Source organism: Sorghum bicolor, chromosome 7 (genome assembly GCF_000003195.3).
Source record: "Sorghum bicolor cultivar BTx623 chromosome 7, Sorghum_bicolor_NCBIv3, whole genome shotgun sequence".
In the NCBI taxonomy this organism is placed as follows: Eukaryota; Viridiplantae; Streptophyta; class Magnoliopsida; order Poales; family Poaceae; genus Sorghum; species Sorghum bicolor.
Genome location: NC_012876.2, coordinates 19,359,338 through 19,387,181, shown reverse-complemented (window position 1 = coordinate 19,387,181; position 27,844 = coordinate 19,359,338). Strand labels below are relative to the sequence as shown.

Genomic DNA, 27,844 nt, shown 5'->3' with positions numbered 1-27,844 from the left:
CTTTTACTACTCAGACAGAAGTGATGGTTACAAGTCCCATGGTGAAAGGTAAACGAGTAAGTTTTAAGTCTTAACAGTTTACTCTAACCAGAGATAAGATCTTGTTTAAACGCATGTGTATCTTTAAGGCATGAAACTACTGCAGAAACTCTTGAGTTCATCTTTGCTCAGGGACGAGCAAAGGTTAAGCTTGAGGGAGCTTGTTGACGGTCCTTAATGCTCATATTTAACCATCAATTAATCATAGAAAAGGATCCAAATGCAACCAACACCTAGACTTAGGGTTTTATCTGACAAAATTCTACAAGTTTTGGTGTTTGTCTATTTCTGCAGGGGGTTATCAGGAAATACGGAAGAAAGGCTCACACGTCGGGTTTACATAGAGATATTAACGTGCCGCACAATTATCTACCATCTAGAAGACTCCAGAAGCCACGGGACCGAAGCGGAGGCCGAGAGGGCTCAGGCACTGGGCGCCCGCCCTACCTTACTGGGCACCCGCCCTCCCCCCTGGACCAAACAGAGTCCAATTCGGGGACAACACTCCACCGACCTAATACTTCAAGGAAAACCACACGATCAATGTCGGTTTGATCCGACGGCCCAGATTCACTTGAAGGGACTATAAAACCAGACCCCTCTGGCCCCTGGAGATCATACCTATTCTACAGAATCAAAGTTAGGGTTTCAATTCTTCATCCAAGTAGAGAGGATCCCTCTAGTTCTTCTAGTTCTACCTCTAGTTCATCTAGATCTAGTCCTAGTTCCTCTAGTTCTAGTTCTAGTTCTAGTTAGTTCTAGTTGTAATCTAGAAAATAGGGAGAGAGAAGAGGAGAGCGGAGGAGGAGGAGCCGGATCTGTTGGATCTTCCTCAACATAGTACTTTTGCAGCAACTGGTTCATTCTTCATCGTTCTCCAGGTTCTTCCATTCACAATTCCTGAGTTCTTTAATTACTTTTATTTACATTCAAGTTATTTATTGGATTCCCGCTTGCATCAAGTGCTCTAATCTTTGAAACATTAGAGTAGTAATTAATACATTAGACGTGGTGTTTAGTCTTGCAATTACCTGGAATTGCACCCAATCCTGCGGATTGTTGTGGTAGCCTTAGGGTAGTGACAGCCCTAACGGTCGACGTATTCCACCACGTTCGGATCGGTGTTTGTAGGACCGTAGTCGGAGCTTCCTAGCCCCCTTCTCATCTCTTTCTGTGGTTAGTGTTCTGATGTCCCGATATAGATAATCTTGAAGTAATTCTTGATTCTTAGATCAACTAGAGATCTCTCAGGAAACTTTCTCTCTTCCCACCAAAAATAGTTATATAGTTATCCTTGGGCGATCTTGGATCTTAATTAGTACACTCACGTTCCCTGTGGAAAATCGATACTCTAGAATACTCCCGGGTGAAGGCTACATCGGTATCCGTGCGCTTGCGGATTTTTCTGTTTGCGTTTAAAATACCCAACAGACGGTTGTAGTAGTTGTTGTTGATGATGATGATGATGTAGTTTACGTCCTCAAGCATCTCAAGGCAGTGATTGCCTAAGTGTCTAGTATCTCCAGTGTGTTTGTGCTCGTAGATCCAGGTTCTTCACTTGGTGGAGTCTGGGAGTTGTAAAACTCCTTCATATTTTGCTCGAAGTGTACCTGCTCATAGAGACAAGGCAGTGATCAAGTGCATGGGCCTTGTTGGTGGAAAACACCAACAGAACCAAAAGTGTATTTGTTCTTCTCTAACCTTAAGCATAGTGAGCAAGACAAAGTTGATGGATAATCAGATCATGAGTGTAGCATTTAAAGCATTTGTCAGATCAGATCGCTCAACCTAATGGAAAGATAATCTATCTATACTTATATTTATATATATATATATATCTTCCAAAGATTGTGTGTGCAACATTTTAGTTCATATGATTAGGAGTGTGGGATCACAAAGGTGGAAGGACTAAACATATTGAATCGATTGGGTTGGTTAATCTAGAGTTGTAAACCATACATGTTTGTCTCTTTTATTCATGTGAACGCCAGAACCAAGGAGAAGCTTATAAAAGTGATAGCCAAGTACCTTAAGATGTTACCTTACTTGAAGAGTGATGGTACAGTATCACCTTGTGGAAGCTTTCCTTTCTTAGCGGTTGTGCATCGTGTTTGTGGCACCCTCCATGGATCATCTCTTGTGAGCTATGCCTTCCTTGTGTAAATTGTTAACCTTCATGTGTCTCTCTCTTTGTCTCCAATGTGAGTTTATCTCAGGACTTCCCAGGTCAATATTGAAAGTTTTCATGCAGAGGTTAGTCCAACAAAATATCCAATATCTACTATAGCATACTATCGGCTCAAAAATCAACCTAGATACCATGTCTAATTTGATTTAGGAGGGCATTTAACCTAAGCACCATGCTTAATTTAAAATCCTTGGAAGTAATATCATCATTCCTAAACTAAGCATCATGCTTAATTAAGAGATAAATAAAACTACTCCAAACCTAGACATATACTAAAGCAAATAAAGGTAGCATGAGAGCATTTATAGAGATCTACTCAAGTGGAGATGAAGTAGTGTGATTAGTATTTAACAAATTGAGCATGTCTAAAAGGTAGGGACAACCAACATAGCAACATGGCAAAGGATGTTTTTATGTAAAGTACTCCCCCAAGCTTGAATTTTGCAAAATTCAAGTTTGGATGAATTTAGTACAATGTTGTATGATGATTGGTTGGACATACCTTGTGCTTGTCATTCATCCGATCTTCTTGCTCCAATCCTGGAAAGGTTAGTGACAAGAATACCGGAAGGAATTTTTTATAATTATCCTTATATGCTCAATACACAAGGTAATGCTGCAAATAATTAAAAGCTCATGTTACGATTTGATCAGTGCTTATTTTAGGACACTAAGCTTGTCCTTGGGAAACCATCAATTTATGTCGGCGAAGTGGTTTCCCCTCCAACGCTGACCTATATCAAGATCAACTCAACGAGATCTGCAATATTTATTATAGACATATGCATCGACAACCGCCCTTTTAAAGTTTTTATAAATAGAAAGAAGAGGGGATTGGAGATCTTGAATGTGGTGATGTTGGAGAGACCAATAGATTGGGAAGATGTTGTATATGAGCATGGAGTAAACGAAGTGGCTATGAAATAAATTCCATGCTCATTAATGTTTGGAGTGAAATCCATGTGGTATGATGAAAATGGTAAGGTGAGTGTGGTAAAAAAAGAAAAAGGATACACAGACGACTTGGTTCGAAACTAGCACAGCTACCGTTCCACGGCAACGGCGCCAGAAAGCTTGTTGGGTATTTTAAACGCAAATAGAAAAATCCACAAGCGCACGGATACCGATGTAGCTTTCACCCGAGAATATTCCAGAGTATCGATTTTCCACAGGGAACGTGAGTGTACTAATTAAGATTCAAGATCGCCCAAGGATAACTATATAATTATTTTTGGTGGGAAGAGAGGAAGTTTCCTGAGAGTTCTCTAGTTGATCTAAGAATCAAGGATTACTTCAATTTATTTCGGGACATCAGAACACTAACCACAGAAAGAGATGAGAAGGGGGCTAGGAAGCTCTGACTACGGTCCTACAAACACCGATCTGAACGAGGTGAAATACGTCGACCGTTAGGGCTGTCACTACCCTAGGGCTACTGTTGATATTTGGGAACGCAATAAGGAATTGATCCGCAAGCGCACGGATATCGGTGAGCACTTTACCCGGGAGGTTATCCAGAGTATCGTATTTATTTTTTTACCACTAGGAGAAAGAGTGCATCTGACTAACTGGTCTATTACTACTAACCTTTAGGCACAAAGAATGTCTTTCGATGTGAGTGATAAATAGAGAAGACTGCAACTGTAGTCTCTTTCTAACCTTGGTAAGGATGATCTGCTGTTCTAATGGGGAGGCTAACGGAATCTAGACAACACAAAGGATGTTCGACCCGCACCTATAAACCCTATCCTTCCTGCTAAAGAGATGTGATCTACAAAGGTAGCTCGGAAATGTCACGTTCCTCACTACTACCACGGTCCAGCTAGTCAGGGAATATCTATGAGTACCCCAGCCTAAACACCATGTTTACGCCAGCAATGATTACTCTAAACTCTACGCAAAGAGATTAAAGTAAACTCATAAACCATAAGAACAATAAAACAAGAACTTACTAGAATTTAGAAGTCGAATTACTGAAGAATCCTAGGAGCAAGCTTCGGGTTAGGAGAACTTGATCCCGCAGGTACAAGCTTGGAGTAGACACCGACAGGCCGGGCTTCCTCCACTCTACACCTCCACTCTATCTCTCTCAATCTAGTAGAAACTAGAAGATCTATTTCTACCTTACATTGATTGCTAAGTCTAAAAAGAAATATTAATTAGAGAAGAGGTTTTCCTCCGAGGGCACCCCTCAGTCTCTATGATAATTTCTTCATGTCTTCTCCAGGGGCCAGGGGGCTTTGCTTATATAGTCCTCCCCTTCTATGCGTTTTTGGGTCGATAGGCGAGGTGGTACTATATTTTTCTTGATCCAATAGGTCGGTGGAATATCCCGAACGAAGAGTGTCCTAATTGGCATCCAGAGGGGGGCGGGCGCCCAGGCTACCAGGGCGGGCGCCCTGGGCCTAGACCAGTTTTGCCTCCGCTTCGGTCTCGTGGCTTCTGGAGTCTTCTAGATGATGTAAAATTACGCGGTGCGTTGATATCTCTATGTAATCCCGACATGTGGGCCTTTCTTCCTTATTTCCTGATAAGCCCCTGCAGAAACAGATAAACAACAAAACTCGTGGAATTCTGTCAGATCAAACCCTAATTCTAGGTGTTGGTTGCATATTGGTCCTTTCTCTTGTTTATTTGATAATTAAAATTGATACTTAAGAACCGTCAACAAATACCCCCATACTTAGGCTTTTACTCGTCCTCGAGAAAAGGATGGTTAAGAACAATATCTGGGGTAAAACATTTTAAAGCATTCTTTATATTTGCAGGGTGTTAAAATCCACTGTGTACCATAGTCAGGAAAGTTTATGATTAAGAGTAAAGATCCTTTCTTCTCAATCCTGTCACTTGGAGTTTTTGTATATTTTTGAAAGAAAGTTAGCATAACTTTGATCCTCATAGGTTCTCTCAGATCACTCATTATCTTTTATATATATCTCACTGAGGTTGTTTTAATTTGCAAAAATTCTCAAGCATACTTACTTTGCATTTATTGCCTGATCAAAACGGGATCCGAGGAGGGGAATGTCATACTCTTAGATCAAAGACTTTGGAAATTAAAAACTTTGTCATCTCTTGCTGGCATATTGCTTATTAGAGGGACCATGGGCTATCATTTTTTTCTCTTTTTCTCTTTTTTTAAGTGGATACCGAGGTACCCCTAATTCTACTGCCGGACACTTGTCCATTTTTTTCTGCGAGGTTGTCGAGCACTTGCTCCTTTTTATTTCCTCGAAATATCTCTATTTTTTTTTCATAGCCCATGCCTCTAATCCAATAATACTTCGGAAGAGTGAATCTTACTGAAATAATGTCTTGATCTTAGGAGCATGATAAATCTCTCAACAAGGGTCTAACTCATTTTGAACAAACTCAAATACAGAGCAGATAGCTTTTTACAATCATATTTAATATTTTCAGTTTTATCAGGCATATAAAACACTGAGGATGGTAGCTAGAATTTTGAATATTTTGAAATAAATTCTCCAAGCAACAATGATATCAAGAATAAGAAACTCATACTCTACCATCACATATTCCATATTGACTTAAGTAACACAGGGTTTTAAAATGATTTTATAATAATTGCAAATTTTCAGGAAATATCATAGATTGAGATTGATCATGATTAGAAATATTTTAATCTTTTTTTATTTTATCATGTCGGAAACAATAATCTGCATAATCCAAAATATATATATGTGTAAAGTAAAGTGTGCAGAGTGTGTACCTGAGTGGTGGAGTGGTGTATTTGGAATGTCAAGGGATCTCCCCCATACTTGTTTTCTGCTTTCTTACAAAAATAAAGTAGAGACACACAAGACATAATAATAATAATACTCTTTATTAATCTTGAGGCATTTATTACAAAAGACTAGTAGCAGACTGATGATAATAGTAAACTGATGATAATAGCAAACCTAAACTGAATTTAAAGATAACTAAGATGCATTGCCTCAAGGTCTAATCTAGATAACTTAACGGCGCTCTAATTCCTTAATCTTCTTGTTGGCACTGGCAAGATCCTGCCTAAGGCCTAGTATAATGGTGTTGTGGTTAGAGAGCTGCCTAGTGAGGGAATTAATCGAGGACTGGAGGTCTATGATAACTCTATCTAGCCTGCGAACTTCCTCATCAATATCCATTATAGTCTTGCGACGCTTGGGAGGTGTCTCAAAAGCATTGAGAGCGTGCTTCGGGGCTGCCTTTGGAGGAATGAAACGGACTTTGGATGCTCTAATCCCTTCAAAGTAAGGCCTTTCCTCCTCTGTAGTGTAGCGAATACTGCTGATCTCGCCGCTTCGGTTGGTCTTGACTCCAACGACCCTCTCATTGGGTCTAGGTGGAAGGATCCTCGTGCCGATTGGCACCTTGATAGTGGTCTTCGTCTTGGATGATGATCCTTTGAGGAGTAGGGGTTGTGGCGGTGCGGTGAGAACTGGTTGAGCATGGTAAGATTGGGCGGAGCTGCGTTGGCGTAATGGCATGGCTTCTAGCTGACGCTCTGTGTTGGCTGGGACGAGAGCACGGGCATCGGGGTCTTCCATAGGCTCCATGTTGAGGTTGAAGGGGACGACTTCCCAATTATCATGGTACTTCTCGGCCATTGGAGCAGCAAGGAACTAATAAAATTTTAATTGAAGTAGAGCTAATCAAGCTCTAATTGAAGGAGAGAAAGCTTGGTGGCTTGGTGTTTGAAAACTGAGGTCAGGGGTCTGTTTATATAGGGGTCAAAAGGATGCCTCTATGGGTTGTTCGGGTTGCTCCCGTCGATGTGCGTACGAAACTTTCCATCCGAGGGATTATTCGGATCACCCTAAGTGCATTTTCCATAACAGAGAAAGTCGGGACCGAGGGGGAGCAGGGGCTGGGCGCCCGCCCACTTGACCTGGGCGCCCGCCCTCTCTCTGGCCCCTCTGTGGGCCCACTTTTCCGAGCGTGTTTCTAGATGCGAAATTATTTAGAGAAATATATATATGACCCAAAACCATCAGACCAAAAGTGTCGGGCTCTAATTCTCCATGGGAAGGTAAAAATGGACTACGTCTATTCCTTCAAATTCCTCATTGGGCTCTAAAAATAATTTAAGACGTTGACCATTTACCTTGAATAACGTACCTTCGCTATTTTGAAGTGTGATAGCTCCGTGGGATGATGAGTTGATTACCTTGAATGGCCCTTCCCATTTGCTCCGGAGTTTTCTATGCCCGAAAAGCTTTACCCTGGAATTAAAAAGTAATACCTTATCTCCGGGTGTGAACTCCTTCTTCTTGATTCTCTTGTCATGCCACCTTTTGACTCTTTCTTTGTAGATCTTTGAATTGTGATATGCCTTCTCTCGCCATTCTTCCAATTCTAATAGTTGCATTCTTCTATAATCTCCAGCAACATCTAGGTCCATATTCCATCTCTTTATGGCCCAGTGTGCTTTGAATTCTAGTTCAACAGGTAGATGGCAAGTCTTCCCGTACACCAATTGGTATGGAGACATTCCGATTGGGGTCTTGTATGCTGTCCGGTATGCCCAGAGTGCACCGGGTAGCTTGTCTTTCCACGCCATTCCCATTTCATTTACTGTCTTCTGAAGAATATTCTTGATTTGTTTGTTGGAAGTCTCTGCTTGGCCACTTGTCTGAGGATGATAGGGGGTAGCGACGTTGTGACGGATTCCATGTCTTGATAGATATTGCTTGAAGCGTTTGTCGATGAAGTGTGCTCCTCCATCACTTATCACTACTCTGGGGACTCCAAATCTTGGAAATATAATTTCTTCAAACATCCTCTTTGAACTGACGTTGTCGGCATGCTTGCAAGGTAATGCTTCTACCCACTTGGAGACATAGTCAACTGCCACCAAGATGTACTCACACTTCTTTGATGGAGGAAATGGACCCATGTAGTCTATTCCCCAGACATCAAAGAGCTCAATCTGAAGGTTGTTGGTGAGTGGCATTGCATCCCTTGTATTTATGTTTCCATGCCTTTGACATGGCCCACATCTTCTGATATATTGCTTCGTGTCTTCATACATTGTAGGCCAATAGAATCCACACTGCCAGATCTTTGAATGTGTACGGAATGCTCCATAGTGACCTCCATATGGTGATGAATGACATCTGTCGATGATCTTCCATCCTTCCTCAGTGGTCACACATCTCCTGAGTAAGCCATCAGAGCATACTCGGAAGAGGTATGGCTCATCCCATATATGTGAACGACTTTCTTGAATAAGCTTCTTCTTGTTTGCTCCTGGTGGTACATACCCTGAAACCATAAAATTAACAATATCTGCATACCAGGGGTCAGACCTGTTAATCCCGTAGAGCATGTCGTCCCGGAGTGAATCATTGATGGGGGTTTCATGTGGACTCTTAAAATACATTCTAGACAAGTGATCAGCAACAGAATTTTCTACTCCCTTTTTATCTTTTATTTCTAAGTCAAATTCTTGGAGTAATAAAATCCATCTAATCAGGCGAGGTTTAGCATCTTTTTTAGTGAGCAAATATTTTAATGCAGCATGATCAGTGTAAACAATTATTTTAGCTCCAACTAAATAAGATCTAAATTTATCAATGGCAAAGACAACAGCCAGAAGCTCTTTTTCAGTGGTTGCATAATTAAGTTGAGCTCCTGTCAAAGTTTTACTGGCATAAGCAATTGCATGATGCTTCTAATCTTTAGTTTGTCCCAATACTGCCCCCACAGCATAATCACTAGCATCACACATAATTTCAAAAGGCAACGACCAATCAGGGGTTGAATGATTGGTGCAGAGATGAGTGTTTTCTTTAATAAATTGAAAGATGTTAAACATACATCATCAAATTCGAAAGAAGCATCCTTGGCTAGCAAAAGAGTAAGTGGTCTAGCAATAAATGAAAAATCTTTTATGAATCTATGATAAAAACCAGCATGGCCAAGAAAGCTTCGAATTCCTTTTATGTTCACAGGTGGAGGTAGTTGTTCAATTACTTCAATTTTAGCTTTGTCTACCTCAATCCCTCTTTCAGACACTAAGTGTCCTAGCACTATTCCTTCCCTAACCATAAAATGACATTTTTCCCAATTAAGAATTAAGTGCTTTTCTTCACATCTTTGCAAAACCTTGTCTAAGTTTTCAAGACAACTATCAAAAGTTTTTCCATAAACAGAGAAATCATCCATGAAAACTTCCATAATCTCTTCAATCATATCAGAAAATATAGAAATCATGCATCTTTGAAAAGAAGCTGGTGCATTACATAACCCAAAAGACATTCTACGGTAAGCATAAGTTCCATATGGGCATGTAAAAGTTGTTTTGCTTTGATCATCGGGATGGATCGAGATTTGGTGATATCCTGAGTATCCATCTAAGAAACAAAAGAACGAATGGTTTGCTAACCGCTCTAGCATTTCATCTATGAAAGGTAAAGGAAAGTGGTCTTTTCTCGTGGCTTTGTTTAATTTTCTATAGTCTATGCACATCCGCCATCCTGTGACGGTGCGTTGCGGAATTAGCTCATTCTTTTCATTCATAATAACTGTCATGCCTCCCTTTTTGGGCACAACTTGCACTGGGCTCACCCACTCACTGTGCGGCACAGGATATATAATCCCTGCATGCAGCAACTTTATAACTTCCTTTTTAACTACCTCTCTCATAGTGTTGTTAAGTCTACGTTGGGGTTCTCGAGAGGGTGTAACAGAAGGATCTGTTGGAATACGATGGGTACAAATCATAGGACTGATTCCTGTAAGATCTTGAAGTGAGTAGCCAAAAACCGAGTGATGTTTCTCAAGAATGGTCATTAATCGCATAGTTTGATCCTGAGTGAGTTTATCGCTAATGATCACAGGGAACTCTGGATTATTGTTTAGGAAAGCATAGGTAAGACCGGGTGGCAAAGTTTTAAGCTCTATGGGAGGTCTAGGTATTTCTGCAAACTCATCTAAGGGTTCAGGCTCGGAAGGTTCGTCTTCTTCTTCTGTGAAGAAAGGAGTTTCGTCTTCTAAGTCTGGTTCATTTAAAAGCTCTAGAGATGCAGCCTTTACTTCCTCTATAGGATCAGGCAAAAGATATGACTCGGCCTTATTGTTTAAGGAGTGTGAAATTATTATTGGGAATTTAAAGGTTTTTCCAAAAGAAATGTGTAGCTTTCTAGTATGACCTTTATAAAAGAGTCTTCTAAAAGGTTGTCCTATCAACAGGTCGAAGTCCCATGTATCAAAGATATAGAAGTTCAAATGAACCATGGAGCCTTCTACCGTAAGAGGTAGGACATTAATAATTCCAAGACTGGGGACTAATCGTCCCGAAGATTCCTTTATGACCTTTGTTGTGGGGGTTAAGATAAGATTTTTAAATAGTTTAAGTGCAAAGGATTCAGACATAATGTTGATCCCCACAACAGGATTATAAAGAGCATTAAATCAATCAGAATTATAAGCACAACGTATAGTTATAGAGGGTGTGTCCAAACGGATCACATCAGAGGAAAGCTCTGATTCCTCCAACCACTCGCTACTCATGACTGAGATAAGCTCTCTCAATTGATATTCACTTGGTAAATAAATGCTAAACTGGCCGTTTTGGGGTTTGTCAATAGAATGGTAGTTTGAAATATTTCCAAAATCGGCAAAAAGATCGGATTCTATATCCAGCATGAAGTCCGGTAGTGGAATTTCTTCCTCTTGTGGCTCAGAACTTGGGATAGCTAAAGTAGATGAAGAATTTGGCAGAGTGTCTACTTCGGCTTCGTAGGTTTCATCATGAAGGGTATTATCCATCTCAGCTTCTAGGATTCTATCTAGGATCACTCTAGCTTCATCAGCAGGGATGCGAAAGAAAGAACCTCTAGACATTGTGTGAAGCATTTGTTTGTGATTTTTATGAAGACCTCGAAAAAAGTGAAATAAAAGAACAGGGTCTTCAAGATTAAGGTTTGGACCAGATTCTAAAAGATCAGAAAAACGTTTCCAGGATTTTCCCAAAGTTTCATTATCTTTTTGTTTAAAAGATAGGACTTCGAGTCTAAGGTCGGCTATACGGTCAAGGGAATAGAAATCTAGACAAAAGTTGGCTCGCAAAACTCCCCATTCACCTTGTTGTTGACTTACCTTCTGACTGTACCATTGTCTAGCTACTCCCCTTAAAGAAAAAGGAAAAAGCTTCCAACGTAAAGTCTTATCAGAAATGCCTTCAATGCGAAGACAATCACATGTTTGCTCAAAATCTCTAATATGAAGGTAAGGGTTTTCGTCTTCCTTTCCCGAAAAAGATAGGTTTTGAATCATGGCAATCAACCTAGAACTTAACTTATACTGGGATGTTTGGATAGGCTGTGATGATTCCCATGGTAAAAGGTCAGTTGCTAAAGGGATTGCAGACTCATGGATCGATTTAGAATTTTGGTTTTCCATAAGGTAAGAATAAAGAAAATAAATAAAGGATATATAAGAAAAGATAAAAGTATAGATACAAGCTAATAGCAAGACACAGGTTATCTCAGCAACCGTCTTTCTCCCCGGCAACGGCGCCAGAAATGCTTGTTGATATTTGGGAACGCAATAAGGAATTGATCCGCAAGCGCACGGATATCGGTGAGCACTTCACCCGGGAGGTTATCCAGAGTATCGTATTTATTTTTTTACCACTAGGAGAAAGAGTGCATCTGACTAACCGGTCTATTACTACTAACCTTTAGGCACAAAGAATGTCTTTCGATGTGAGTGATAAATAGAGAAGACTGCAACCGTAGTCTCCTTCTAACCTTGGTAAGGATGATCTACTGTTCTAATGGGGAGGCTAACGGAATCTAGACAACACAAAGGATGTTCGACCCGCACCTATAAACCCTATCCTTCCTGCTAACGAGATGTGATCTACAAAGGTAGCTCGGAAATGTCACGTTCCTCACTACTACCACGGTCCAGCTAGTCAGAGAATATCTATGAGTACCCCAGCCTAAACACCACGTTTACGCCAACAATGATTACTCTAAACTCTACGCGAAGAGATTAAAGTAAACTCATAAACCATAAGAACAATAAAACAAGAACTTACTAGAATTTAGAAGTCAAATTACTGAAGAATCCTAGGAGCAAGCTTCGGGTTAGGAGAACTTGATCCCACAGGTACAAGCTTGGAGTAGACACCGACAGGCCGGGCTTCCTCCACTCTACACCTCCACTCTATCTCTCTCAATCTAGTAGAAACTAGAAGATCTATTTCTACCTTACATTGATTGCTAAGCCTAAAAAGAAATATTAATTAGAGAAGAGGTTTTCCTTCGAGGGCACTCCTCAGTCTCTATGATAATTTCTTCATGTCTTCTCCAGGGGCCAGGGGGGCCTTGCTTATATAGTCCTCCCCTTCTATGCGTTTTTGGGTCGATAGGCGAGGTGGTACTATGTTTTTCTTGATCCAATAGGTCGGTGGAATATCCCGAACGAAGAGAGTCCTGATTGGCATCCAGAGGGGGGCGGGCGCCCAGGCTACCAGGGCGGGCGCCCTGGGCCTGGCCCAGTTTCGCCTCCGCTTCGGTCTCGTGGCTTCTGGAGTCTTCTAGATGATGTAAAATTACGCGGTGCGTTGATATCTCTATGTAATCCCGACATGTGGGCCTTTCTTCCTTATTTCCTGATAACCCCCTGCAGAAACAGATAAACAACAAAACTCATGGAATTCTGTCAGATCAAACCCTAATTCTAGGTGTTGGTTGCATATTGGTCCTTTCTCTTGTTTATTTGATAATTAAAATTGATACTTAAGAACCGTCAACAGCTACCACAACAATCCGTAGGATTGGGTGCAATTCCAGGTAATTGCAAGACTAAACACCACATCTAATCTATTAATTACTACTCTAGCGTTTCAAAGACTAGAGCACTTGATGCAAGCGGGAATCCAATAAATAACTTGAATGTAAATAAAAGTAATTAAAGAACTCAGAAATTATGAATTGAAGAACGTGGAGAACGATGAAGAACGAACCAGTTGCTGCAAAAGTATAATGTTGAGAAAGATTCGACAAATCCGGCTCCTCCTCCGCTCTCCTCTTCTCTCTCCATATTTTCTAGATTACAACTAGAACTAACTAGAACTAGAACTAGATGAACTAGAACTAGAACTAGATGAACTAGAGGGATCCTCTCTACTTGGATGTAGAATTGAAACCCTAGCTTTGATTCTATAGAAGAGGTATGTTCTCCAAGGGCCAGGAGGCCTGCTTATATAGCTCTTCCAAATGAATATGAGCCGTCGGATCAAACCGACCTTAATCGCACGGTTTTCCTTAATCCTTTTGGTCGGTGGAGCATAATCCGCGAGGCGGAGTCTGATTGGCTCCTGTAGCAGGGCGGGCGCCCAAGGGGGGACGGCGGGCACCCTGCCCCCGGGCCTGCTCGGCCTCCCGTTCGTTCCCGTGGCTTCTGGAGTCTTCTAGATGATAGAAAATTAGCGCACACGTTAATATCTCTATGTAAACCCGACATGTGGGCCTTTCTTCCATAATTCCTGATAACCCCTGCAGAAATAGACAAACACCAAAACTTGTGGAATTCTGTCAGATAAAACCCTAAGTCTAGGTGTCGGTTGCATTTGGATCCTTTTCCATGATTATTTGACGGTTAAATGTGAGCATTAAGGACCGTCAACAACACACTTCACTAGGAAAAAAAATCTTTTTTCTCAAGAGCACCATGCATTATTTTGACAACCTACTTCTTCGGTAATGGTGGTAGAAGACTGTCATCTTTACTGGTCGAAGAAGTTCAAGATGACGTGTCGCATCATAATACATAGTGTTCGGGGACTAGCTGTGGGGGCATAAACCCCCTATACTCTTACGCCTAGACTTAGGCTGGGAGATTTGACCCACTACAAGATGACTCATAGCTTGATCCATCTATAGAGTTCTGTGTAAGAAAACACAACGTGGAGATCAAGCAAGATCCTAGAATAGGAATTGATATCATACTATCTATGGCAATTGTAACCGACTAAGATTACTTTTTAGATTTGTAACCTTGTCCCTCGAACTATATAAGAAGGGGCAAGGGACCTCCTCAAAAAAATTCATTACGCCTCATATCAATACAATCAGACGTAGGACGCTAGGTATTACACCCTCACGGCGACCGAACCTAGATAAAACCCTTATGTGTGTCTTGCATCATCGTAGCTTGCGCACCTGTCTACCGATAATCTACTACCTTGGGCATACCCCTAGGTAGATTGTCGACCAGCTTTCGTCGACATATGAGATATATATTTATATTGATTCATGTACCAGGTATCGTACTACCTCTGTCCTGAAAAGGATGTAATTATAGCACGTGTGTTAGTTGAAGTGTTTGATGTTTGACCAAGTTTCTTATAAATAGTATTCATATTTATAACTCTAAGTCAATTTATTATGAAAATAAATTTCATAACTAATTCAATTGTATTTATTTGATATTATAAATATTTATATATGTTTATCTATAATTGGTCATACTTGGTACACTAAAACATGATACTATTCTAGAATTGCATTCTTTTGCGGACAGAGGGAATATATCCAGTATAGGTCAAATCTTTATTGCTTGTGTATAGTGTGTTGAAGGGTTATGGATATTGAGCATGCTCAGCTCGTTATCAAGCTGGCTCGGCTCGGTGAAAGCTCTAGTTTGGTTTTGGTGAATTAATAAAACCATATGTGATAACCTTTTTCTCTAAGTGTTCATGAGATAGGAAAGCACACTTCAAGTGGTGAACAATATTGGTGATGATCATGATAGTAATGATGGAACCAAGCTGACCAAGTGCTCGGGCTTAGAAAAGAAAAAAGAGAAAAACAAAAAACTCAAGGTAAAAGTATATTTGGTTAGAAGTTTTTTGATTTGCACTCAAGACACCATAGAAGATGTGAGTGATTTAGATTCAATAGTTTTACTATTAAGAGAGGTGAAACTTGTATCGAAATACGGTTGTAAATGTGCCACTAGATGCTCTAACTCATTGCATATGCATTAGGATCTAGTGAGTGTGCTAACTCATTTGATAAAATGCTTGTGAAAATACTAACACACTCGCACATGGTGATTTACAATGGTAGTGTTGGCACATTTGCAAAGAAGGTGGAGTTTAAGGGGTAGTGAGGAGCTTGGGATCCTCTCTTCCTCAGTGGGATTCATGTTTTTAGAAATAAAATGCATGTTTTCATTGCGTCGGAGCAAAGTATCAGAGATGCCGCAGGAGTGTTTCTCACTGAAAAACACTCACCGAACGTTGCCCACGGAGGCATCGGATGTTGGGCCAACGTCCAACGTGTGCTGGCATTTTGTCTCAGCAAAGAGTGTTGCACCAGCACGTCTGATGCCACTGGACTGGACGTGGCTAGAACACTATTGAGCATTCGGTGAGCTTTCTGACCAAGTTCGTGAATGTTTAAGTCACCGTTGGAGATCAACGACTAAGAACACATGGCAGCAATCGAGAATTGCTAGCATGACAACATTAGACATTGAGGAGCGTTCAACATCTTGGCGTCGGCGTGTCCGACGCCCCTGATAGAAGGTGTTTTTAGAGCCTAACGACTCTATTTGTTGGGGACGATTATAAATACATGTTGCCCGACTTAGGCTCACTCTCTTGGTCATTCTATTGATGTAGCAACCTTGTGAGCCTAGCTAACACCCTCCCATTCAATTGCATCATTGATTCTTCTTTGGTTTTCACTCATATTATGATTGATTAGATCATTTCTCTACGTTGCAGTACATCATTCCTAACCCTTCTTAGCTTTACTTTGCTAACTAGTTTGTGTGGCTTCCTTACTTAGCTTAGGTTATCATATAGGGGTAAGTAGTGAGATAGTCTTGGTGTGCTTCCTCACAGACTATGAAAACTAGATTGGATAGGAGGCTTGCATCACCCTTGTAGGGTTAGTGTAAAATTCGCTTCGCCATTTTATATACTAATCAAGTGCTTTTAGTGTTGTTGTAGAAAATTATATTAGGCTATTTCACCCCCCTCTAGCTATTTGGATCTTTCACTTGGCTCGTTATACTAATTAGCTAGAAGCTCAGCTCGGCTCGGCTCGCTTGGCAGCTCGAGCTGGCTCGTTTGACTCATGAGCTAACTTAATTTTTTTTCTTCCTATTGAGATTATTCATCCAGCGAAAGATACAGATGAGTACTAATTTGGGAAAAGCAAAATAAATAAGAAGACAGATGATTTTATGTTGGTTTGGGGAAAAAAAATCAAAAGCTAACGCTCGCTGTTGTGCGTTGGCTTAAAAGGGAGTAAGAAATGTTGTGATTGCAAGGCCCTAGCGAGCAATAGGCATTGGGTGACTCAAGTGCGGTGCCTCAGGAGGGAACAACCAAGCATGCATGTATTTACAGCTACACTGCACGGAATGGTGGATGGAGAAAGTCTAGGTCCTAGGGGTAGGAGTATGGGAGTTGGGGGGTAAGGTTTTATTATATTGGGTCAATGGGTCATGACATATATGGGTTTATTCAAGTTAGTGTCATCTAATTTATCTTGGCTTGTATTGGCTCGTGAGTGACTCGCGAGCTAGATCGAGTTAGCTTGTTAATTAACTAATCTAAAGTGTTGGCTAAGCTCGTTTAAAAATTCAAACGAGCCGAGCTCGAGCCAAGTCACTAACAAGCAAGTCGAGCGAGCTAGTGAGTTACAAATTATTTGTCCAGGTCTAGTTACGAGTAGAGGATCATAACTGAGCTTATGCCCCACTTTTCCGACGTGTTTGGATCTTTAGACCTAAACTTTAGTCTATGTTTGGAGGCTAATTAGGAGGACTAACATCATCTAGTTATAAAACTAATTACATAAACAGTGGTTAATCTGTGAGATGAATTTATTAAGTCTAATTAATCAATGATTAGCAAATATTCACTATAGCATTACATGGGGCAAATCGTAGACAAATTAGATTTAATGGATTCGTCTTATAAATTAGCTCCATTTATACAATTAGTATTATAATTAATCTATATTTAAAAGTCATAATTAGTCATTAAACATGTGATGTGATATGAACTACGTTAATTTGCTTATAAATAAGCCGATCATTAGTTTGGGGTATTTCATCCGCCCAAAAAAAACCAATTAAATTGAGTTAACTTTAATTAAATTTATAGTAAATAGTATTAATATATATATTTTTAAATAAATTTATATAAATATATATATTTTATAATTGATCAAATGATACTTTTTGTATTATAAATATTAGTATATTTTTATATAAATTTAGTCAAAGTTTAAATTATTTTCTACCCAAATGGAGTGGTGAATTAGGGTAATTCTGAAAATTAAAGCGGTAATTAGAACTTATTAGCCCATCTTCACCCCTAGATGCCTAAAGTGTGTTTTCTAGCAATTCTACTAGGATAAAAGTTTTGCACCCTAGGTTCAAATTTATTCTAGCATGACGATTCTTAGAATGTAGATACAAGAATTGAAATACTTGAAAGTAAATGCTCAAAGTAAAGAGGAAAGAAACATGACGATGTTTTATCGAGGTATCGGAGAGTCGCCACTCTCCACTAGTCCTTATTGGAGCACCAACGCAAGGGTATAGCTCTTCCTTGATCCGCACAAGGATCAAGTGCTCTCTAGGGCTAATTCTTCGTCACTCTGATGCGGTGAATCGTCCAAAATCGCTCACAAGATGAGTTGGGTCATCCATAAGCTCCACTGGATGATCACCAAGCACTCAATCACCATCAAGCCGTCTAGGTGATGGCGATCACCAAGAGTAACAAGCACAAACTCTCACTTGACCACAATAAGCCTAATGAGAAAGGTGGATGCACACTTGCTACTCTCTATGCACTAATGATGTCCTTAATCTTGGAATAACAAATCTCAAACACCTCACTAGACTCTTACACTCCCTTGCACTGTAGATGCTTCAGCTGATCAAATGGGCAAGAGAGACTATAATGGATGGGTAGGAGTTGTATTTATAGAGCTAACACTTAACACCAATTGTTACCCTCCAATACAATAGAATTCGAGAGCACCAGACGCTCCGGTGACACGCAACGTATCAAAATGCTCTTTATGTTGCACCGGACGCAGACTTACGTCCGGTCCATAGCCACCGGACACGTCTAGTCGCTCAAACATCGATTTGGAACTCTCTGAGTAGCGACCTAACACTGCAACCTATGTCTGGTCCTACCACGAGTCAGGGTCCGGAGCTTTAGTCATCAGTAGGTTTGCTACAATACAAGTACCGGTGCATCCAGTGCACATCACTTTGCAGTGTCCCATCGAACCAGTAACACTTGTACTGACCGGACGCACTACTTCAGCATCCAGTGCCTGCACTTTTAGCGTCCGATCAGCAGAAAACACTTTATTCACTTCTAATTCGAAATCGTTTGTAAATGACTTCGACTCCAAACAATCTTGAGGACAATTTGTAGCTACCTAGTGCTAAGTTTAACAAGTGTGCACCACATATAAATTATTAGACTCACCTAGATCAAGCTACCTATTCACACCCACTTAATAGTACGGCCAAAAGAAAAACAAAGTCCTAACAACTAATCTGAACATCACTCAACTCCTTTCCTTTCGACATTCGGAACTAACAGTCTTTAATCTTGTCGTTCATCCTTTGAAAACCGAAATAATTTCTATCGACAGGGATATGAAAACCATATTGCCCTAGATTGTCATTACCATGACCAACTCTTTATTATTTCTGCAAAACATGCGTTAGTCATACTAATTAACGGTTGTCATCAATCATCAAAATCTATTCTAGAGGCCTGGATGCTTTCATTTTTGTTCTTAAAAATTGGAAACTGCATTCTTTTGTAGATGGGGTAGTATAAGTTTTTTTCTAAAAAAATTGAAGTATAAGTCTTCTTATTTAAAATGTTGTTCTATCTAATAACTATATAATAGTACGACCAAAAGAAAATAAAGTAATATATTCAAACTATATAATAACTTTGCAACAATCATGGTCCATATCAAATAGCTTAGTTGAACACAATTGATCTGGTGTCACAACCAATCATCTAGTGTTCTCCACAATTGAACATCTGAATTATACAAGTACTCATATCTATCCCTCAATCACCGAACAACACTACCATCTTCATACCTGAGCAGCTGAGCAGTAAAGTGGAAGTCGGTGGGGGCACTCTTGTCTTCCCAAGCTTTTGGATAATGTAGCCAATTGAACTGGGTCACCACAAAAAAGCATGGCAAATATCAGAAATAAGTAGTGCAAGAAAACTCAATCCTCGTCCAGATCGCAGAACACGCCGCCCACAATCCTTCTAATCCAGGGAGGCTACCCCGTGACCTGTGCGCTAGGAGCCACAGCCGTGCTGGGCCGGCGCCGCCTCCACCTTGCTGGTGGTTAGCTAGAGCGACGGCTCGTGCCTCCTACACCTTGACCGTGCTGCTGCCTGGTTAAGCCGAGTGAGACTGCCCCACCAAAGTCCGCCTGCACAGTTTTTGGCGCTGCCAGCCGTGGGATCCTCGGCTCCATCATCATCTCCTCCTTCCACCGATCTAGGGTTTGGCAAGGAGACGCGAGCTAGCCACCGGGTGGGATCACGGCGGGGCATGGAGGAGGGATTGACTAGCCGAAGGGAAACACTGACGGGCCGTGACCCGCCGCGGGGCGGTGCCGGCGGGCGAATCCGGCGTCCTGCATAGGAGGCATCCTTGGAGGGGTCGTGGGAGGGGAGGGGAGATACTCCAGGGACTGGGGCGGCGGCGGTGGGGGAGGATGGAGGGGAGCACCTGGTGCGGAGGCGACGATGGAGGCACTGGAGACGGAGATGGGCGGAGTCGTTTTTTTTTTGTCTAGGACGCGTTACGAGGGAAGCCGGGAGAAAGGGTCGGGGTGAAGCGAGGGAGGTGACGGAGGTTTGATTTGACGCGGGGCTGAGAGTGCGTAAGGTCGTGATCATACTTCTAATCTGGGCCGTTAAATCTGTAAGATATGTGCTGTGAGTCGTTGATCTTGCAGGTGGAATTTGCCTAGAGAAGATTTCAATTATAGTACAGATATAATTGAAAATAAATTAAAAAAAATGTAAAAATGAAATTAGAAAAATCACCAAGCTCGTGCAGTCTGCCACGTGCGCGCGACAGTTCAGGTCTCGGTTCATTCCACTCGGCCCTCGGTCGTTGCGAGACCGAAAACAAGGGGACCAAAAACAGAGAAAAATCGAGAGAACCCTAGCTAGCATGGCGACCGGCGACGAGGCGGAGACGGCGGCGCCGGCATCGGAGGAGGCGAGGGACTGGTCCGACATGACGCCGGTGTGCCTCGCCGAAGCGTTCTCGCGGCTGGCGCTGGAGGACCTGTGGCGCGGCGCCATGGCGTGCTGCCGCTCCTGGCGGGACGCCGCCCGCTCACGCCCGGGGCTCTTCGCTGTGCTCAACCTCGAGCCCGGGTTTGCTGAGTCCACACCCGGGGCCGAGGCGGCAGCGTGGTGGACGCCCGCCTTCCAGCGCCGCGCCGACGCGATGCTACGCTCCGCCGCCACGCTCGCCGCGGGGGAGCTGTGTGAGATCCGTGTCCGCCACTGCTCCGACGACGCGCTCGAATTCGCCGCTGAGAGGTGCGTTGGATCTTTGATTTGTGAGAATTGATGCCTGGAGGGTGTGGCGTGGAATTTTATGGTTAAGTTGTTTTTATTGTGGATGCAATTTTATGTGTGTATCTCCGTGCTTTGAATCTGTGGAATCTTCCTTGGCTGCTTGTGGTCTCGAATTTTTGTCTTTTCATACAAGTAGTGAATTCTACAGAGAGCCAAAAATTCCAAGTTCTGATCCTCATTCATGTGATGGTAATGGCTTACTGCAGACTCTCATTTCATGACTTTTTAGACAATGGCTTGCTAGGACTAATGAATCGACAGAAGTGTACATGGTAGTTTGAACTGAGCTAATGCAAAGAGGGATATCTTTGAAATGGAATACTTCAAAGATGCTGAGTTTATGGTTGGGTTTTATTGCTCTAAGGATTGTGCTACAAATGTTTGCATGTTATTCTGAACATATGACAGATTTGAGATAAATGTGGGCGACCATCTTTTCTGATCTCTAAACATCCAAACCATGTTGGGTGTTGAGTTGCTATCATTTCAAGGAACTAAAATGTTGGGTTTTGTCTTGGCTCTTTTTTTGAAAAGTGAAGGAATTTAACCAAGAAAAAAGCATAATTTCTTCTAAGTAATGCGTTTTCAGGTAAACTCTAAACCAGCACATATATTCAATTTTGTGCAAGCTGATTGAAACATGTTTCTAGGAAAAAGATCGTCTGAACTAGCCATCAAGAATGTATAACAGCTTTTAGGTTTTTTGTCTTCTGGGAAACAATTTTGGGATTATATTCGACAATTACTAGCCTTATAATGACACAATAGTCACATATGTTCTTGATTTAAGCTTTGCTAGGGCATTGCTCTTTTGTTTTAGGGCCTGTTTGGTTCCCCTTGCTAAATTTTAGCCAACTAAAATTATTTTAGCTACTCTTGGGTGACTAGTGGGACTAAACTATTTTAGCTCCTTTTTAGCCATTGTGTTTGGAACTTTAGCTACTAAAGTGACTAAAGTTCAGTTGGCTAAAATTTAGCAAGGGGAACCAAACAGGCCCTTAATCTTTTCTTGTTTTCCATGGTTGACTCATGACACTTTGATCTGGTTGAGTCGGATTCATACAAGTCAACCCCATAGAGTCTTCCCTTCTTGAAGGATTCTATTAAAGTTGGATTCATGCAAGGCAACCCGATAGTCTCTCCATTATTGAAGGTTTTGATAGATTGTGGCTAGCAATGTCTCTTTTCTGGGCCTTCCTTTATACAACAAATTCAGGACTTGTATACAAGGCAACAAAGGATTTGGTGCTTTTTTTAGTGTGTTCTGGAAAAGACACTTCGCCTCTTTCCTTTTGAATTTCTCTCTTAATGAAATGACACGCAGTTCTGTGTAGTTTTGAAAAAAAAAGACTTGTATCAAGTTAACACAATCAAATTCTAGCAGTGTGCACATGTTTTTTGACGAAAGAATTGAAATGCAGTATTAAAGAATTTGCTTTGTTTCTTGTGGACCAAATTACAGCTCAGGTCTAGTGTTCTTAAGGCATTGCCTAGGTTACAAGATGCTCGCTGGGGGCAAGACATGGCCCATGTCTAGAGGGAGGAGGGGCCAGCCATGGAGAAGAAGGAACAGGAGGCGTATTAGCAGGATAGACAACTACCTTTCCTCCCGGTGCAGATCCACCCCTCCGCAATTGTCGTGGTGACGATTTAGGTAGTCACCACTTGGCCACTGAAGATGCTTGGGGGCAGGCAAGCTCGTCATTTCTCCTGCCAGGTGGTTCCATCTGGGAGAGAGGCAGGGAGGGTAGTGCACGTGAGGTTCCAGCTGGGAGAGAGGCAGGGAGGGTAGTGCACGTGAGGGGCATATTTTCTTTTTCTTCTCTGATTTATTCACCTTCCTGCATCGCCTTAAGAGCCTAGGTGATAAGAGGGTGGTGGGTTACCATGCCTCGCCTTAACGCTTTAAGAACATTGCTCAGGTCACTTGAATTAGTGGTTCAAGTAGTATGTCCAGAAACTTGAAAAGTAGATATCAACCTGGACTACCACACAAGTGTATAGGCCTGAGATACAGTGCATCTTTTTCTGATGTAGACTGTAGTATACGCATGTTCCATGTGTTACAAGGTTTAGATTATCCTGGATGGGGGCTTGTTATACGAACCGGGTGATTGTGAATGCAAGTTTCAGTAGTTTTATAATATGTTCTGGGAAAACATAGACATCAATATGCACAATCCTCATGAAATTGGCATTACTTTATTCTATTCACAACAAAGCAAATTGGAACTTCACAATGGATTTATTCCGGATGATGCAGCAAGCCAAGGTCCAACATAACAACCCCTTTTTTATGGAGACCACCATCATTGCCACCTGGCAGATTTGGAAGCAGAGAAACAACTTTATATTCGACAGAAGCTGACCGTCCTTTGATTCTTGGAAAAGCTCCTTCTATGATGAAGTTAGACTACAGGCCCATAGATTCAGCTCTGCTAAGCGCTCCGTTCCTTTCTTGTACAGCTGCTCTAGTTTAGCTCTGCTGCCCGCCTTGGGCTCATTTCCCTTTTTGTTTCCTCTTGTATAGAGTTGTTGTTGCTCTTTTTGTTGAATAAAAAGTTTACAGTGGGGGCCTCCCCTGCTGTATTTTCTGCTAAAAAAAGCAAACAGCATATGTTATTATTATAATAATATTTTCGAGTAAATACGATGGTATCTGTTTAAATATTGGTTTCTTCTTTGTAGTTCTCTATTTTTGCGGTGAAATCAATTGCTTTCTTTTTTATATCTTATGTGAGTTATCTTCAATTGATTTAAATTAACATGGGTCAAATCCTGCGTAGCTAGCTATTTTTGATTGACCTCTCTTGGTTGAACATCTGCTCTAGCTTGTTCACTGTTCTTGTTGGGAATGTAAGTATGTAACCTCAGTAACAAGTCCATATGCCTAAAGACTAAGGCCTCGTTCGGCAGCACCTGATTGGTGCCAGACCAAGTTTGGATCCTGGCCAGGATTGAGTGAATCCTGGTTTGTCACTTAAACTCGGTGAATGATTCGTTCCTGGCCGGATTAAAATCTGGTGAGAAAAAAAGAAGTGTTCGGCTAGGAGGGGAAAGAAAACAGAGATAGTGGTTTGATCAGCTACAGACGCAAGTACTGCGTCTGGCTAACATGTCAGTCTACTTAAAATGCGTCTGTGATTATAATTGATTGTAAGCAATGAACATCTAAAAACAAATATAGATCACAAATTCAAGATCCAACAATAAAGATTGCAAATAAATAAACGACGTCGCAAGTTACAAAAGATGATAATCTGAACATTATCACAATCTTTAGCGACTTGCACATATCTTAGCTGCATGCCGAGTAATTTGCCGCTCAAGTTAACACCGCATCTAGTAATGCTATATGAGTGAATGGGACTTGGGGACCATCAGGCAGTAGTTGCATCTGGTACTGAACTTGAATGACACTACAACAGAAATTCGACATATACTTGAGTAGAATCGATCTCTTCAAAAACACTAGGGGTTCCTACAAGCATTTCTATTCCATCATGAGACCTTGCTCCACTCATCAACCACAACAGTCATATCTCCACCAGAGTGGTCCGGCAAATAAGACAACCAAAACACCAGAGGAACAAATCAATTGAGGGGACAAAACAAGTCAATTTAAATCCCACAAGTACATTTCTCTAACATGCACTGCTTTTGTTGATTCATATGCTTTCTAATTTGTTGTGGCCTATCACTGCTATCTTTGAGTCAGCTTAAGCAATCGTATGTACGCTATTACTACTACTAGCTACATTGCTCTGCATCTTGTAGAAAAAATTTCTCGAATTGATATAGTTATGGAAGTTGAAATTACCCAGGAAGAAATTGTGTTTATCTTTGGTTCAGGCAATGGATAGTTTTTAAAGTTTTAATCTCAAAAATTAAGCATTAAGCCATGTCTCTGAGGGAAAAAATGCTAGGCCTACTTCTGAAAGGAAAAGGAAAAAACAAAGTGATTATAGATCTTCTGGAATGAAAAGGAAAAAAACAAGCTAAATATTTAGGAGTACCTTTTGGAGTTGGTACTGGATCCCAAGAAGGTAGAGGTTCACCTTCCCCAACTCTAAATGGTGGTGGAGAGATCTACAAATAACAAGAAACCATTTCCGAGTCAGATAAGAGTCTATTCTAACATGCAACAGAATTTCTGAGTCAACAGAATTCTCCAAACAACATGATCAAAGCATCAAATGCGGTGTAATAACAATCTTAGGATGACATGGTAGCACATTTTGCACAATGTACATATACAGTATGATGTCAAGAGCTTCTACTCATACTAGTAATATAATAAGGTGAACAACAAGCAAAGATAATCCTAGTTACAGACGTTGGAAAGGTAACGAGTACTGGAAACTTTCAGAAATGCTATCACTGCTTGGTTTCAGAAATATTCAGAAATGCTATCACTGCTCGGTTTCAGAAAAAATCAGAAATGCTATCACTGAATAACCATTTAGATACATGTTTTCTGATAAACTAAGTACCACTAGATAATAGTGGTTTTGAAAGGGTACCATTTCATAATAACCCATCATAGCCACCATCCAGGTACTAACAGAAGGGGAGAACATAGATAGCAGTATAGGTCACATATTTATAACTCATCAGGTAATACATTTAGAACATAGAAGCATTCAGATAACATATTTAACTAAAGCTCTTTCAGCTTTCAGGTAGATAACTTCAGAACATAAATACAACCATGCCCAGGTCCTGAACACGGCATGATAGATGAAGCAAAGATAATCCTTCCACATAAAACATAATCATCCAATCCATCTATACGGGCACTCATGTAAATGTAACTTGTAGACAGAAATTGAAAGAACAACTTTTGCTGGCAGTTTGATGATGGCTGCTGCCGAACTAAGCAGAAGAAGCAATGACAAGATCCTCATAGATCATGTATCCCAAGATCCTCATAAGACAAAGCATTACAAGTCAAAAAAAAGGATATATCAGGTCAACCCATCATCTATTCAGATAAGCTCATTCCAGCAGGTAGAATACCCTGCAGCTGCAGTCACCTTGTCGCCATTTTCTTACCCCCTACCTTTTGCCTTCTGCAATCACGCCACCACCTGCTGATAAACCAAGATCCACAGCAAAGCTACCAATAGTTTGCTGCTGCTGAAAGGATCCACGGGAACTACTGTACTCTATCTATCTACATGGATGTTCTCTGTATGCAGGCGACAGAAATGGATGGTTCGGTTGGGATGAGTACAGAACAGATGCAGATACAACATATGTAGATGGAGATAGACCGATGATCATGTTATCCTCTTCTTATCCGTCATGGCCGCTCCTGGGCCACCTCCCGAAGTTACTCAAGAACAAGAACCCTAGCACCGATGAGAACCCTAGCGCCGGGAGAGACTAGGGCGAGGAAGACGAGGGCGGTGTCTTACCGGTGAGAAGGTGGTGGAGAGCGAGGACCTTCGATGGGAAGCGGTCGTCGTCGCCTTCTCCTTGTGCTGCGCCATCGCGTTCCGCCGATGCGCCGTGCCGTCGCTTCGAGTCGCTCGCTTCCGCTCGAAGTGGTGCCAGCACGCGTCGCCAGGATGGGTTCCCGACCTTGGAGGTCCCGTCTCCATTCCGGGCCAAAAGGGGTGAAAAAAGGCCCGGATTGACCGGTTTGTATTCTGGGCCATTTCTAACCAAACGGTCATTCTTGATTTGGCCTAGTTTCGAAACGGGCCTATTCAATCCGGGTGGATCAGGCCACAATCCTGGCCGTTCCGGGCCAAACGAACGAGGCCTAAAGTAATTTCTAGTGCCCTTTTTTGTTTCGCTTTTGCTTTCTCCATGAGTCATTCTGGTGCTATTTCTTTTGCTTAATTTTTTTTATCATTGTTATGAGTTAAGTACTCTTTTACCATTTCTTCTTCACTTCGATTGAAAGTATTATTCTGAGCTCTTAAATGACTTAATCATGTGCAGGTCTCTAAAACTTAGTATCCTTTCCATCAAAACTAGCCCGGCAATAACTGATCGATCAATGCTCACTGTCGGAGCGTGCTGCCCCATGCTTACAGAATTGGACATCAGCAACTGCTATGACGTTTCATACAAGTCACTGGAGGTGATTGGCCAGAGCTGCCAGAACCTCAGGGTCCTCAAGCGCAACATATTCAACTGGATTGATCCATCAGAGCATGTTGGAATAGTTCCTGAGGACTACTTAAGAGAATGCCCCGAAGATGGTGACAGGGAAGCCATTACAATATCCAAGTTCATGCCAAAGCTGAAACATCTTGAACTGAGGTTCTCAAAGTTGACCGCCGTCGGCCTCAACTCTATCCCTGAAGGATGCAAGGATCTGGAGGTTCTGGACCTGTTTGGCTGCGCAAATCTTACAAGCCGTGGAATAGATCAGGCTGCTGCTAATCTGAAGAATCTCGTGACGCTAGTGAAGCCCAACTTCTACATACCTCGTTCCTCCTTCCACATGGGGAGGTACGGCCACTGGCAGTTATATGACGAGAGATTCCAGACAAATGTATTTCAGATATGATTATAGTCTATTCGAGATATGATTATAGTTTCAGGCTACAGGAGGTCCCTTTGACCTATATGATTAAGATTGTGTGTATGTGGGCGCAGATAATAGCAATAATGTGTGGTTTGAATTGTTTCTCTGGATAACATTTTGTACAGATGGTTATGCTCCAGTTATTTGAATGTAACTTATTGCCTATATAGGCTTGCAAGACATGTTTTGGCATTCTATTTGGTTCTGAGAACATAGCGGGTATTTTGTCGCCCCAGAAATCAAAATAACATTTTGTACGAGGAATTTTCTGGACGAAAACTTGCCAACGATCAGTTCATAGCATCTTAGTTCTTGGTGAATGGTCCATTTGTCTTATCCATATACTATTGTGCTTTGGATCATCCTGGAATAATGCCATAACCTGTGCACACGTAACATGGTTTGCTTATTCGACCCTGATTGTAAGGCATCT

At 41.5% G+C, this 27,844-nt stretch overlaps 1 protein-coding gene across 1 annotated transcript; it reads left to right on the top strand.

The window, feature by feature from the left end:
- Window positions 20,352-27,608, top strand: LOC8067972 (F-box protein SKIP1). Its single transcript, XM_002445294.2, has 2 exons — window positions 20,352-20,828; window positions 26,820-27,608. The coding sequence occupies exons 1-2, from the start codon at window positions 20,452-20,454 to the stop codon at window positions 27,391-27,393; spliced, it is 951 nt and encodes a 316-aa protein (XP_002445339.1). The 5' UTR covers window positions 20,352-20,451; the 3' UTR covers window positions 27,394-27,608.